Below are 15,245 nucleotides of genomic sequence, written 5' to 3' on the forward strand. Positions count from 1 at the left end.
GGAGACTCTAAACTGCTCAAATTGTAGCATCTTTCTTTCAGTCTCCCAGGTGGAGTCTAGTGGAGTGTGAAGGATTACCTGGCCTGGTTAAAGAAGTTTCCAGAAAGATGACATATTGTTCCACTAGTTTAGCTGGAGCCTTGAGGGATCCTGTTTCCATGTGTTGCCACCAGGAAACACAGCTGAGGGCTAACCACTGGAGAGGCTCTGTACTAACAGGGAGATGGAATCCATAATGTGGAAGTGCTGATGTTGGACTGGGGTGGACAAAGTTAAAAAATCACACAACACCAGGATATAGTCCAACAGATTTATTTGGAAGTACTAGCTTTCAGAATGCGGCAGGATCATAAGACATAGAATTTATAGCAAAAGATCACAATGTCATGCAATTAAAATGATATATTGAACAAACCTAAATTGCTGTTAAGTCATAGAGTCATAGAGATGTACAGCACAGAAAAGGACCCTTCGGTCCAACTCCTCCATGTCGGCTAGATATCCCAACCCAATCTAGTCCCACCTGCCAGCACCCGATCCATATTCCTCCAAACCCTTCCTATTCGTATACCCACCCAGATGCCTTTTAAATGTGCAATTGTACTAGCTTCCACCACTTCCTCAGGCAGCTCATTCCATACACACCATCCTCTGCATGAAAAAGTTGCCCCTTAAGTCCCTTTTACATCTTTTCCCTCATACCCTAAACCTATGCCGTCTAGTTCTGAACTCCCCTACCCCAGGGAACAGACTTTGTCTATTTATCCTATCCATGCCCCCCATGATTTTATAAACCTCTGTAAGGTCAGCCCTCAGCTTCCGACACTCCGGGAAACAGTCCCAGCCTATTCGACTTCTCCCTATAGCTTAAATCCTCCAACCCTGGCAACATCCTTGTAAATCTGAACTCTTTCAAGTTTCAACCCTTTCAACATTGGGTTGCAGGTTTTGATTCATTAATATGTAAATCCCAGAACTTTTTTTAAGTCACATTCTTGAGATAACAAAAAAAAGTGAGATCTCATCTTTTAAGTCACATAGCCAAGTTGAGGAGATGGCCTCAACCGGGACCTTGGGTCCATGTCACACCACAGGTGACCCCACTACACTATACACTCTCAGACACACAGACATATAACACCCACACTCACACGCACACCCTCTCACAGGCTTATACTCTATCACACTCATGCACACACTCTACCAAGCACACGCACATGTAAATACACCATCTCTCACACGCACTCATACTCTCACGTGCACACTCACAAGCACACTCACACTCTGTGACTCTCTCTCTCCCTCACTTACATGCACACACACATATAAGTCTATGGGATGAATTTGCATTTGCAGAATTGTAATTGCAGATACATTTGCTGAAAAAGCACACAATCTGCAGGCAGTCAATTCATGTGACATTGTATAAATTCCTACATTGGAAGTAGAACCAGTCTGACTCAAGACTGGTATACAGACTGCCTCTAACCTCACACCTTTAATATATTGTCTGAGCTGAGATGTCACTTTTTTTAAATAAAACCTTAAGTTAACTCAAGAATGTAACTTAAAAGAAATTCTGGGATTTACATATGAATGAACAAAAATCTGCAACCCATTCTAAAAGATGAATGACTTAACAGCAATCTAGGTTTCTTCAATATATTGTTTTAATTGCATGACACTGTGATCTTTTGCTATAAATTCTGTGTCGTATGATCCAGCCATACTTGTTACCTGATGAAAGAGCAGCGCCCTGAAAGCTAGTGCTTCCGAACAAAATTGTTGGATTATAACCTGGTGTTGTATGATTTTTAACTTTGACCACCCCAGACCAACATCAGCACTTCCACATCATGGATACCATCTCCCTGTTAGTACAGAGCCTCTCTAGTGATTAGCCCTCAGCTGTGTTTCCTGGTGGCAACACATGGAAACAGGATCCCTCATGGCTTCAGCTAAACTAATGAAACAATATGTAATCTTTCTGGAAACTTCTGCAACCAAATGAGTATTAAAGATAACTCTTTGCATTCCACTGGATTCAACCAGGGAGATTGAGAGAAGGATGCTAAGATTTGGGCAGTTTAGAGTCTCCATAATTTTTTTTTTCCCCAGGTTACAGAGTATTAACAGTGGAGACAATAATCACAAGTGTTAGGTCCAGTGCTGGGAGGGACCGTCATGCCCACTGTTAAATACTGCACACCTCAAGTCAGACAGCTTCTGGCCAGTAAGATGTATACCTGCTACAGTCCAACTGTTGCTTGGAGTTTAGAATTTGTGCTCAACAATGTGCTCACCTGTATGGTGAATTGGTCACTGGTTCATGACTTCCTCAGCTACAAGTGAGATACAAAGATGATAGATATTAACTCTGACCTAGAGGGTGACTGTTTGGAAGGGCATTGAATGAGAACAACAGAAACTAAAACTTCAATTGAACAAGGGGTTCCAGAGGAAACAGTGGCCAGCAAAATATCGGTCCACTGTCGTCCTCTGTAGCAAATGTGGCTGAGACTCGCATGCTAGAGTGGAGTTACTGATTTACATGAGGTGATACTTAACATGCAGGTGTCCAGAATGGTACAAACCATCAGTGACATAGAAGGCTGTTATGTTAATACAAAGATTGATTAGAGTAGAATGATCTTTAGTCCGCAGCTAAGGGTTGGAAGTGGGAGTCCAAGATTAAAAGTTTTTTTTTGCTTTTCCTGTATTAACATATTTAACTTTGCACACAATCTATCAGATAAAAATCCTTTTTTGACTTGCCACAATTTGAACAGTTCAGGAATAAAATATATATTTCCTGCATGTCTACTAAAATAGGAAAAATAATTTGCTGTATCGACAAAAGACCATTGACATCAATTTCTATTAGAAAGTCAATTGGTAATATTTGCCTTGAGCAGCACCACTCTGTATGAATAGGGTGAAGCAAGGGCAAGAGGCCTCCAAGCATTACTACAGCAGGTATAGGGAATAGTCCCATTTTCATTGTTCTGCATCACACTCTAACCTCCAACTTGAATGAAATAATCAGCACCCTCTGTCTATTGGAATAATTAGTAATTATCTGTTAAGACAATAAGAGGTCCGATTTTACACTAAACTACAAGAAAGATGCAAAGATGCTTCATTGTGATTTGGATAAGATGAATGAGTGGGCAAATGCAAAGCAGATGAATGTGGATTAGTGTAAGATTATCTACTTTGGTAGCAAAAACAGAAAGGCAGGTTATTATCTGAATGGCAACAGATTGGGAGAGGGGGAAGTGAAACAAGACCAGTTGCTGAAAGTAAGCTTGGAGGTGCAGCAGGCAGTGAAGAAGACAAATGGTATGTTAGCCTCGTAGCGAGAGGATGTGAGTACAGGAACAAGGATGTTTTGCTGCAATTGTACAGGGCCTTGGTGAAACGACACCCAGAATATTGTGTGCAGTTTTGCTCTCCTTATTTGAGAATAGTCTGGCTATGGAGGCAGTGCAGCAAAGGTCTATCAGACTCGTCCTGCAATGACATAACTGACATTTGAAGAGAGATTGGATGGATAGGACATTATTTACCGGAGTTTAGAAAAATGAAGGTAACCTCATAGAAATTTATAAAATTATAACAAGATTAGACAGGGTAAATGCATGAAGGATATTCTTATTTGGGAGTCCAGAACTAGGGGTCACAGTTTAAGGATATGGGTAGGTCATAAGGAGAAATTTCTTCACTCAAAAATGTGGTGAGCCTGTAAAATTTTCTGCTGCAAAAATTGAGTGAAGCCACAGCATTGACTGTTTTTAAGGAGCTCTTAGGGCTAAAGTTATCAAAAGGTGTGGGAAGAAAGCAAGGACATGGTGCTGAAGTGGATGATCAGCTCAGATCATATTTAATGGTGCAACAGATATGAAGGGCTGAGTGGCCTACTCCTGCTCCTATCTTTGATTCTAATCTTTCCCACATCTATTCAAATATTGAAAATATGTGCTAACATTTGTTCGAGACTATATTAAAATGTGTTGCATTTCAGAAGTCATGGTATCAACTTAAAATACATAATAGGAACCCCATGAGTCTTATCATTATGTAGCTAAAAACGCTGTTCCATTAGGTTTTATGTTCACTATGCATGTATCCAAAATCAAGCATTTCTCATCAACTGCAAATTACACAGAACAGATATAACAGGTGTTGTGTTACAGTGAATGGATGTGGATTTCCTTGAGTAAGTTTGCGCTCTGGTGTGATGTAAAAAGGCAACAATAAACACAAATTAATGAAGTAGCAATTTAACACGTGAAAAATAAAAAGCTAAGGCTTTAAAGGTATGTGTTCTGAAGCATCTGTTATTGTCAAGATAGCAGACAATTTAAATAACATTATGAATGCAAATCTTAAAAATAAAAAGATTGTACCTCTTTTTCAATAATGTTATCTCACACAAAAATGTTTTTTTTTTGTAATTTCTTAATGGAAAAGAGAAAAGATACAGTTATATAAAAGCAAAACACCACAGATGCCAGAGTTCTGAAATAAAACAGAAAATGCCAGAAAAATTCAGCAGGGTCTAGCAGCATCTTTGGAGACAAAAACTAGATTATGTTTCAAGTCTGATGTAACCTATTCAGGACTTAGAAAGATATAATGATGTCTATTTTAAGCAATGAGTTGAAATTAATGAAGGAGGTACTCAAAACCTTTTAAACAATCCTACAGAATATTACAATTATTTACAAATGATATTTATAATTCATCATTCTTGTATTTAGTTTAAAGCAAATCTCATCGGTTTTTAAAACATTTTCTGCAATATCCATTAAATAATCAATTCAATTTTTCTGGCAACCAACAGCTTGCTGTTTAATGTCTTTAAAAGAATTATGGCAATTCAACTGTGTTCCTTTTTATAATTGATGTACTTGGGAAATTCAGCCAAAGGAAGAAAATCAACTACATTCTTTCAAATTTACAGGGGGACTTCAAAATTATGTTCCAAAACTGCTATTAAATACTACTTATTTGTAACCTAAAATGAATGTATTTCCTCATATTGATTACATTTTGATTTGTCAAGAATAATGGTTGAGGAAGTGAGACTTTGGTGGGGCAAAAAGTTGTTGATAGGAGCTCAGCAACCAATTACACACTGCATTTCCATTTTCTTCCAACTGACATTAATGTCCCCAGGAAACAAACCGCTTAGTAAAGCCTGCTTGTTTTTCTCTATAAACTTTTATAACTAAACAATGAGACAAGGTGAATATATTAATGTGAGACACTTGTTGGCCTTTCTTTTCACTAGAGTCCCAAATTTCATGTCTGATAAAGGACAGACAGCCAAATTAGACGGCAAAAGTGAGGACTGCAGATGCTGGAAATCAGTCTAGATTAGGGTGGTGCTGGAAAAGCATTGCAGGTCAGGCAGCATCCAAGAAGCAAGAAAATCAATGTTTCGGGCAAAAGCCCTTCATCAGGACAAATCAGAATCCAACACAACTTCCACTTTAGTATGAACTCTTTGTGAGTAGACAATAAACACATTATCTAACTGTTTGATTAGAATCTAGATACTGCCTGTGCATAATGAACTGGCCAAGTTTACTCCATCAAGTTGTAGTCTTCTCAGAGTTCCAAACTCAAGGTCCCCTCTTCATAATGGTTGGTCTCAAGCTGTCGGTGTCTTCAATTTCCCTTTTATATGTTTTTTTCCCCAGTCTTCCAGATTGTTTGATATCATGCTCCCTTGAACAAGACTCTCAGAGTTCTGAGCTCATTTATCCAAGCATAGTGTAAACAGAAGACATGTGCCCATAGTTCCTCTTTTCAGTCTTACTTATCCCTTTTTAGAAACGCAGAGGTTAAATAACCTTTAGTATCAGACATATACCTAGTCAGCAGTCTGATTTTACAACTTCTTTTCACAGTGGACAGTTCTGGTGTTTATATAAATTTAGTATAATGCTTGTTAAGCTTCAACTGTTAGCCATAGGGGCACAGTTACTCTTAAGATCACATACTCAGCTCAGTTCATTAGATAACTGAATAAGAAAAAAAAAGTTCTTGAAAGCAATATTTTAATAAACCGATTATCTGTTTCTCCGCTTTAATTCTTTTAAGAAAGCAAATAGCATAGAATATATTATTCACAGAAAGTTGGAAAGAAGTTAATGCATTAGGAAATATTTTCAACTTTATTTCTGTTCAATTAGAATACTTTCATTCACATTTCCATTCAGCTTTGCTTTTTTTTTCCCAGTGGTTTATTTCAGCAATCTCACAAAACTAATGTCATGTGTAGATCCTATAAACAAAACTTAAACCCATAATAACTTTTACTACAAGTTGATATTGTATGAATTTTCTGTTTTTATTCTTTAAAGGCAATTGGGCAACATTGGTAAAGCTAACATTTTGATCCAGCAACAATGAAGAAAAAGCACAGTAGTTCCAGATCAGTGTCAAGTGTGTAGATTAGACAGGAATTTACAAGCAATGATGGTTCCATGTGGCAGCTACTGTGGACCTTCTCGGAGGTAGAAGTTGTGGATTTTGAAGGTTCTTTTGAGTTGTTGCAATGCAGCTGGTTAATAGTACGCATTGGTTGCACTGCGTGTCAATGATGCAAGGAATGATGGGTTACTGATCAAGTGGGCTTCTTTCTCCTGGTTGGTGTTGAGCTTCTTGAGTGTTGTTGGAGCGCAACCACTTAGCCAGGTGATGAGTTTCCCCTCAGTCATGACTTTTGCCTTGCAGATGATGGCAAGCTTTGGAGAGCCAGGAGGTGAGTTACTCACTGCAGCATTCCTAACCACTGATCTGCTCTTATAGCCAAAGTATTTACTTTCTGGCCAAGGGTAACTCACCAAATGTTGATAATTGGAAATTAAGCAATAGTAATAGCATTGAATATCAAGGGGAGATAGTTAAATTATCTGGGTCCAGATATTCCATTGGTCAGCGAGCAGGTTGGGGTTATGCTCCAAGACCAGTCAAAATCTCAAAGGCAGCTGACTGTGTGGGAATTGGTTGAAACACTGAAGATTCTGGAACCCTCTGAAATAACACTTTAAAGTTGGGATAATCGGAAGGGTTCTGCTTCAGGTAAACTACTGGATAGATTATGAAAAACTTAGACCTTAGTTCAATAGTTAACCAGGAGTTGGACTATCTTCCCCACCAATGTCCCCCCTCCACCAAACTGTTCCAATGACAATGGTGAAGTGAGTGATATGCCACAAGGTTAGAGGTTGTGGTCAAGTGTAATTCTATTACTTTCGATGGGCCACAATGCCTCAAGGATGCCCAGTCTAGAGCTGAAATCATCCAATTTACTACAGTGATAGCATCATAGCATCACAAAACACGATTGAGAATATGATCAGGTGAAGTTGGGACTTTGCTTTCACAAGGACAGTACAATATTCACTGCTACCAAAAATGTCATGGACAGATGCATCAATGACATGGTAGGCTTTTCCTGTTGGAGGACAAGATATGGTAGGCTTTTCCTGTTGGTTGCCTCAACACCTGTTGCAGACATAACCTGGCATTTATATTGGTCAGGACTTGGCTAGGTTGCTCAGTAGCAGTGTTGCCAAGCATCGCTTAATGATTGAGACTGAAGGTCCCCACCCAGAGTACATTCCATGCCCTTCCTACCCTCAGTGTTTCATCCAATATATGTTTGAGGGAGGATTACTGATTCATCAGCTAATGGTGTAGTAGTTGGTAATAAGTAGATTTTCTTGCCTATGTTTGGATTGATATCATGTCACTTCATGGAGGCTAGAGACAATGTTGAAGATTCCAAGCGTAACTCCCTCCCAGCTGTGCAGCTTGGTCTGCCCTATTAGTGGGACAATACCTAGTGATGTGATACATCTGTAAGGTACAATTTGGTGAGTATGACTGTATCAGTCTGTTGATTGACTAGTCTCTCAGACAGTTCTTCAAATGGTAGTATAAGCCATCAGGCTTTAGAAAGAAGGGCTTTGCAGAGTCAATGAGGCAAAGTGTGCTTTGTCGTTTCTAGTTCCAAGTTGATGTATGCGGTCCATCCAGTTCTATTCCTTTGCAACTTTTCTGTAGCAATTTACTTCAAATGACTCGAATGTTAGACAATTTCATGTAGCATTTAAGAGTCAACCACATTGTTCAGACACTGAAATCACTTGTAGGCCAAACCAGTTAAGTATGACAGATTTCCTCCCCTAAAAGGACATTGGTGAACCTAGCAAGCTTTTATGACATTCAACAATATTTTCATGGCATCTGTATTGAGACAAGCTTTCAATTTGTGCTTTTTATTAATCAATTCAACACTTCCATATTTTTCATCCTTGCTTTCAAAAACAATATGCACTTAAAAAGCTGATCTTTAGAGCTCTAAGGTAAGCATTAAATGTTTTTCCTCTTAAAAAAAAAAACTTTCACTGTAATAAAAATGTTCTCAATGGCAGCTCCACTAATGCCCATTTTGCATCTCCATGCGAGTCTCAGGAGAGTCCTCACCTTCTGATAATTTCTCATCACCTAAATTAGCATAAAAAAAGTGGTGTTACAACAAATATAATGTTTGCATAACTAAGATCTGAGCATTGCTGTTTATTTTATCATACCTTTGAAAGGTTAAATAACATCCTTATTCTGTTGAAACAACAGTAGAATTCTTTGATAATTGCACAGAACTACCTTGCATTATAATGCATGGTTAGTTATAAAGGATGGAAACTGACCCTTTTCAAGTTTAATGTCATCTTTTCTATAGCAGGGAAATCAGAATTAAATGCAGTATTCTAAAAGTGGCCTCATTAATGTCCTGTACAGCTCCAACATGACATCCCAACTCCTATACTCAATGCATGGACCAATGAAGGCAAGCATGCCAAAAGCCTCCTTCACCACCATGTCTACCTGCGACTGCACTTTCAAGGAACTATACATCTGCAGCCCTTTTGTGAAATATTGCAGCACTTCAAAATACACACTCCATGAGGTAAAGGGACACTTTATTTGGCACAAGGAACTAATCCTAAAGCTATAACACTATGAAAGGGGTTTGAAATGGCTTCAAAAAGGCCACTTAATTTTTCAGGAGTCCTGCTTTTAGAATTGCTTAAAAAACCCATGGATTAGGAGCAATTAAGAATTCAACAAATGATGACCAAGACACTGATTAAAACAAAAACAAAAAGAGAATGAGAGTGCACGCTAGTGAGAAGATGAAGGACTATACAAGCATCTTTAGGTATATGTGAAGAACATTAGACAATTGTGGGTTGATTACCAGACTGCATAAGTTACAATGGACAATAGGAAAATGGGAGACACTAAACAACTATTTTGTGTCTGCTTTCACAGAGAAAAATACAGAAAATCTTCCAGAAATACTAGTGAATGAGGTTGTGAAAATGAGGAACTGAAAGAAATTAGTATTAATAAAGAGGGAGCACTTGAAACATTAGCTGAATTGAAGGTTGATAAATCCCCTGGAACTGATGAGCTCATCCCAGAGGATTAATGGGGGAGGTTGTAGGGCTGAAGGATGCAATGATTGCTATCTTTCAAAATTCTATGGATTCTGGAAAGGACCCTGAAGACCGGAAAGTAGCAAGTATAACTTCACCATTAAATGGTGAACTAACGAAGTGCTGGAGAAACTCAGCATATCTGGCACCATCTGTGGAGAGAAAAGAACAAGTTAATATTTCAAGTCCAGTATGACTCTGATTCTTCAGTCTCGAGCACTTTGTTTTTATTTCAGACTTGTAGTATCCATGGTATTTTGCTTTTACTTGAACTGCAGACCTTTTTGCTTGATGTCAGTAGCAGGGAAAATGTTAGATTCAGATGTGAGGACCCAGGGAAGATGATGACCAAATGGGTATTATTGATAGACTAATAAACCAGAGACCCTCGTCATGTTCTGGGGACCAAGGTTCAAATCCCACGATGTCAGATGGTGGAACTGAATTCAATTATAATTATGCATCTTGTGGTGCAGTGGTAGCATCCCAAATCTGGACCAGAAGTCCTAGGTTCAAGCCCCACCTCATCCTGAGGTGTGCCATATCACATCTGAACGGGTTGATTCAAAAAGAGGTAGATGTTGGGACTACCTATTAGTAATGGTTATTAAATGGAAAAAACCCACAGCTGACTTGGTGAGGGGGAGAAAAACATTTGTTTGCGTAACAGCACTTTTGAATACAAAAAACAGAAAACATAGATGTGGGGACCAAGGAGGGGTCTTGTGGCACATGGGCAGGGTGCTTATCTGTGAGCCAGGAAGTCCAGGTTCAAGTCCCACCTGCTCTGGAGGTGCGCCATAGCGTATGTGAACAAGTTCATTAGAACATATCTAGACATGGGGACAAAAGCAGTATTTCCATATTTGCAGATGAGACAAAACTGGGTGGGAATGCAAGTCTCCAGAGGATGCAGGGAGGCTTCAAGGAGACTTAAGTAGGATAAGTAAACGGGCAAGAACATGGCAAATGGAAAATGTGAAGTTACCCAATTTGAAACAAGAAAACAGAAGTAGTATGATTTAAATAGTGCGACAAGATCAGAAGTCACACGACACCAGGTTACAATCCAACAGGTTTATCGAAAATCGAAAGCTTTGTCCTTTGTCAGGTGAAGTAAAGTCCAAAAGCTTGTGATTTCAAATCAACCTGTTGGACTATCACCTGGTGTCATGTGACTTCTGCAAAATCATTGCTTAAATGAGGCTGGGAAGTGTCTGATCCAAGGCACCTGGATTGTGCATGGATTTTTTATCTCGGGTCTTAGAGTCATAGAGATGTACGGCATGGAAACAGACCCTTCGGTCCAACTCGTCCATGCCAACCAGATATCCCAACCTGATCTAGTCCCACCTGCCAGCACTGGCTTATAACCCTCCAAAACCCTCCTATTCATATATCCATCCAAATGCCTTTTAAATGTTGCAATTGTACCAGCCTCCACCACTTCCTCTGGCAGCTCATTCCATACATTCACCACCCTCTGTGAAAAAGTTGCCCCTTAGGTCTCTTTTATATCTTTCCCCTCTCACCCTAAACCTATGCCCTCTAGTTCTGAACTCCCCGACCCCAGGGAAAAGACTTTGTCTATTTATCCTATTCATGCCCCTTATGATTTTGTAAACCTCTATAAGGTCACCCCTCAATCTCTGACGTTCCAGGGAAAACAGCCTCAGTCTATTCAGTCTCCCTATAGCTCAAATCCTCCAACCCTGGCAACATCCTTGTAAATCTTTTCTGAACCTTTTAAAGCTTCACAACTTCTTTCCGATAGGAAGGAGACCAGAATTGCACAATATTCCAACAGTGGCTGAACCAATGTCCCATACAGCCGCAACATGACCTCCCAACTCCTGTACTCAATACTCTGACCAATAAAAGAAAGCAGAACAAGTGCCTTCTTCACTATTGTTTCTACCTGCAACTCAACTTTCAAAGAGCTATGAACCTGCACTCCAAGGTCTCTTTGTACAGCAACCCTCCCTAGGACCTTGCCATTAAGTGTATACGTCCTGCTAAGATTGGCTTTCCCAAAATACAGCACCTCACATTTATCTGAATTAAACTCCATCTGCCACTTCCCAGCCCTTTAGCCCATCTGATCAAGATCCTGTTGTAATCCGAGGTAACCTTCTTCACTGTCCACCTCCAATTTTGGTGTCATGTGCAAACTTCCTAACAGTATCTCTTATGCTCACATCCAAATCATTTATGTAAATGACAAAAAGTAGTGGACCCAGCACCGATCCTTGTGGCACTCCACTGGTCACAGGCCTCCAGTCTGAAAAACAACCCTCCAGCACTACCCTCTGTCTTCTACCTTTGAGCCAGTTCTGTATCCAAATGCTAGTTCTCCCTGTATTCCATGAGATTTAACCTTGCTCACCAGTCCCCCATGGGGAACCTTGTCGAACGCCCGACTGAAGTCCACATAGATCACATCTACCGCTCTACCCTCATCAATCCTCTTTGTTACTTCTTCAAAAAACTCAATCAAGTTTGTGAGACATGATTTCCCACGCACAAAGCCACGTTGACTATCCCTAATCAGTCCTTGCCTTTCCAAATACATGTACATCCAGTCACTCAGGATTCCCTCCAACAATTTGCCCACCACCGTCAGGCTCACTGGTCTATAGTTCCCTGGCTTGTTCTTACCACCCTTCTTAAACAGTGGCACCATGTTAGCCAGCCTCCAGTCTTCCGGTACCTCACCTGTGACTATCGATGATACAAATATCTCAGCAAGAGGCCTAGCAATCATTTCCCTAGCTTCCCACAGAGTTCTAGGGTTCTAGGGTCTGATCAGGTCCTGGGGATTTAGGCAGCTTTATGCATTTCAAGACATTCAGCACTCCCTCCTCTGTAATATGGACATTTTGCAAGATGTCGCCATCTATTTACATACATTCTATACCTTCCATATGCGTTTCCACAATAAATACTGATGCAAAATACTCATTTAGTATCGCTCCCATTTTCTGCGGCTCCACACAAAGGCCGCCTTGCTGATCTTTGAGGGGCCCTATTCTCTCCCTAGTTACTCTTTTGTCCTTAATGTATTTGTAAAAACTCTTTGGATTCTCCTTAATTCTATTTGCCAAAGCTATCTCATGTCCCCTTTTTGCCCTCCTGATTTCCCTCTTAAGTATACTCCTACTGCATTTATACTCTAAGGATCCACTCGATCTATCCTTTCTATACCTTACATATGCTTCCTTTTTCTTAACCCTCAATTTCTTTAGTCATTCAGCATTCCTATACCTACCAGCCTTTCCTTTCACCCTAACAGGAATATACTTTCTCTGGATTCTCGTTATCTCATTCCTGAAGGCGTCCCTTTTTCCAGCTGTCCCTTTACCTGCAAGCATCTTGCCATAGTGGGAGTACAACAGAGGTTCACCAGAATAAACTCTGGGATTGCCAGGATTGTTTAACAAAGCAAGAATGAAGAAACTGTATCCAGTATTCTCTTCAGTTTTGAAGAATATGGGGTAATCTCATTAAAGCTCAGAGGGTCTGACTGGTGACTATAAAGAGAATACTGCCCTCGATAGAGAACCTAGAAAAATGCATCATTTCAAAGAAAGAGGTTGGACATTTAAGGCTGTGATTAGCAAAATGTTTTTCACTCGGTGATGAATCTTTACAATTCTCTATCCCAGAGGATTGCAGAATCTCAATCATTAAGCATGTTCAAAACATGAATAGATATCTGGGTATTCATGACACCAAAGTCTATGGAAGATTAGGGAAGTGGTGAGCCATGATCTAATTGAATAGTGCGAAGAAGTGGTCCTTTCTCTAAAATATTCTTTCATGAATAACAACAAAAATATCCTGCATGGAGAAATCAGTGTGAGCACTCTCATCTATAACCAAATCACAATTGCTATTTGATATGTTGACCTTGCCACAAAATAAAAATCATAGAAAACAAGCACAGGGATGTCCTCCTGGGGCTGTATACGGCTCTAGTCAGATCACATTTTAAATATTGTGAGCAGTTTTGGGCCCAATATCTAAGGGAGTGTGTGCTGGCATTGGAGGGAGTTCAGAACAGGTTTACAAGGAGGAACCTGGAATTGAAAGGTTTGCCACATGAGGAGCAGTTGAGGACTCTGGGCTCTGTACTCAATGGAGTTTAGAAGGACGAGGGGGGGATCTCATTGAAACTCAGAATTCTGAGTCTTGGACAGAGTGAACATGGAGATGACGTTTCCACTTATAGGAGAAACTAGATCATGAGGGCACAGCTTTAGCGTAAAGGGTTAACACTTTAGAACTGAGAAGGGGAGGAATTTCTTCAGCCAGGTACTGGTGAATCTGTAAAACCCATTGCCATAGAAGGCTGTGGAAGCCAAGTCACAGTGTATTTAAGTTGGAGATAGGTAGGTTCTCGATTAGTAAGAGGAACAAAGGTTACAGGTAGAAGGCAGGAGAATGGGGTTGAGAAACATATCCACAATGATCGAATGTCAGAGCACTCAAGTGGCTGAATGGACTAATTCTGTTGTTCTCTCTTATGGCCTTCTACAGATTTATATTTAGTCTCACCTCAATAAGTAAATATTCATTCTGCCAGAGATAATGTAGCAGGAAGGTCCACAAATGTCCAGTTCAGATCAAGAGGGAGGATTATTATCACATCCTTGGTTATGTTATGAAACTAGCTGTTCTGCGTCCACAGCAGCATAAGGCAACTCTCATGAGATACTCAACACTGCATATGGAACAAACTGGCTTCACTGAAAGGTGCAAATGACAGCTCCAAGTTTGTAATGCAAAGCATGTTTTAGCAGAACATTCCCTTGCCTTGATGAGACATTCAAAATATGGCATGGAACCTAAACTGGTTAAACACCATATAATGTTTGCATTGCATTTTCACTGATTTGCACTTGGCCAGGGTTGCTCCTTCACCATTAGCTCCATGATTATTGCATTTAGTACATTATACCTATGCTCAGTGAATCAAGCCTAATCATTTTGGATACTTAATCTAACTCAGGATCCTTTATTCTTGAATTTAATTATCCTGAATTAGTAATTCCCTTGCATAACACTGAAAATAGTGTGGAGCTTTAACATGTGCATAAGTGCACAATTAAAAACTTAGGATACTATAAAAGCAGAAATTAAACATTTGGGTTAACACACAAATACTTAAATGTAGCCATCAACTAGCTTAATTTGTGTGCCACAGAAGACGGCATGGCTCAGTACACCCAGCACCGTCAGGTATAACTGTTCATTTTGATAGGAGTTGTTCAGGTGTTGTGATTGTAATATGGGTCAAGGACATCATTTGAAAATTTTCCAGACTTCTCATCTTTCCCACCACATTAACAAAGCTGGCTGGTCAAAGTCTTTCACGTTGTAGCTGCTATATGCAAATATGGGAAAATGGTAAAAGTTTTCTTTTCTGTAAGTACTTACTTTCCAGTGTTTGTTGTAGTTCATGTATAGTACTGAGTAGAACATGGAATTGTTTTCTTCTTAATTCAAGCTAGTAATAATAAAATTGCAGTTAGGAGTGTTAATTTGAATGAAACCTGAAAAAATAAAAATGGAAAATTTGCCCGGGGTTTAATATTACCTTATCTTCAACACTCTCCTTAATATGAGAAAGGTGCTCTAATTCTTTACCCAATGCTTCCAGTTGCCTAGAAATTAATCAGAGAAAATATTTATCAAAGATCAAATATAATTTTAACATTTTCT

At 39.6% G+C, this 15,245-nt stretch overlaps 1 protein-coding gene across 1 annotated transcript in view; it reads right to left on the minus strand.

Moving 5' to 3' along the window:
* Nucleotides 1–6,340: 6,340 nt before the first annotated feature.
* thoc7 (THO complex 7) overlaps nucleotides 6,341–15,245 on the minus strand; it is a 31,753-nt gene continuing 22,848 nt past the window's right edge. Inside the window, exons 6-8 of the mRNA XM_043708263.2 lie at nucleotides 15,121–15,187; nucleotides 14,961–15,030; nucleotides 6,341–8,526 (exon numbers count right to left, since the gene is read on the minus strand). Coding sequence (XP_043564198.1) covers nucleotides 8,459–8,526; nucleotides 14,961–15,030; nucleotides 15,121–15,187 — 205 coding nt within the window. The 3' untranslated portion in view covers nucleotides 6,341–8,458. The remainder of the gene's footprint in view (nucleotides 8,527–14,960; nucleotides 15,031–15,120; nucleotides 15,188–15,245) is intronic.

This window comes from Chiloscyllium plagiosum, unplaced genomic scaffold, assembly GCF_037043375.1.
Source record: "Chiloscyllium plagiosum isolate Xiang-an unplaced genomic scaffold, Cpla_swu_hap1 HiC_scaffold_14, whole genome shotgun sequence".
Taxonomy (NCBI): domain Eukaryota; kingdom Metazoa; phylum Chordata; class Chondrichthyes; order Orectolobiformes; family Hemiscylliidae; genus Chiloscyllium; species Chiloscyllium plagiosum.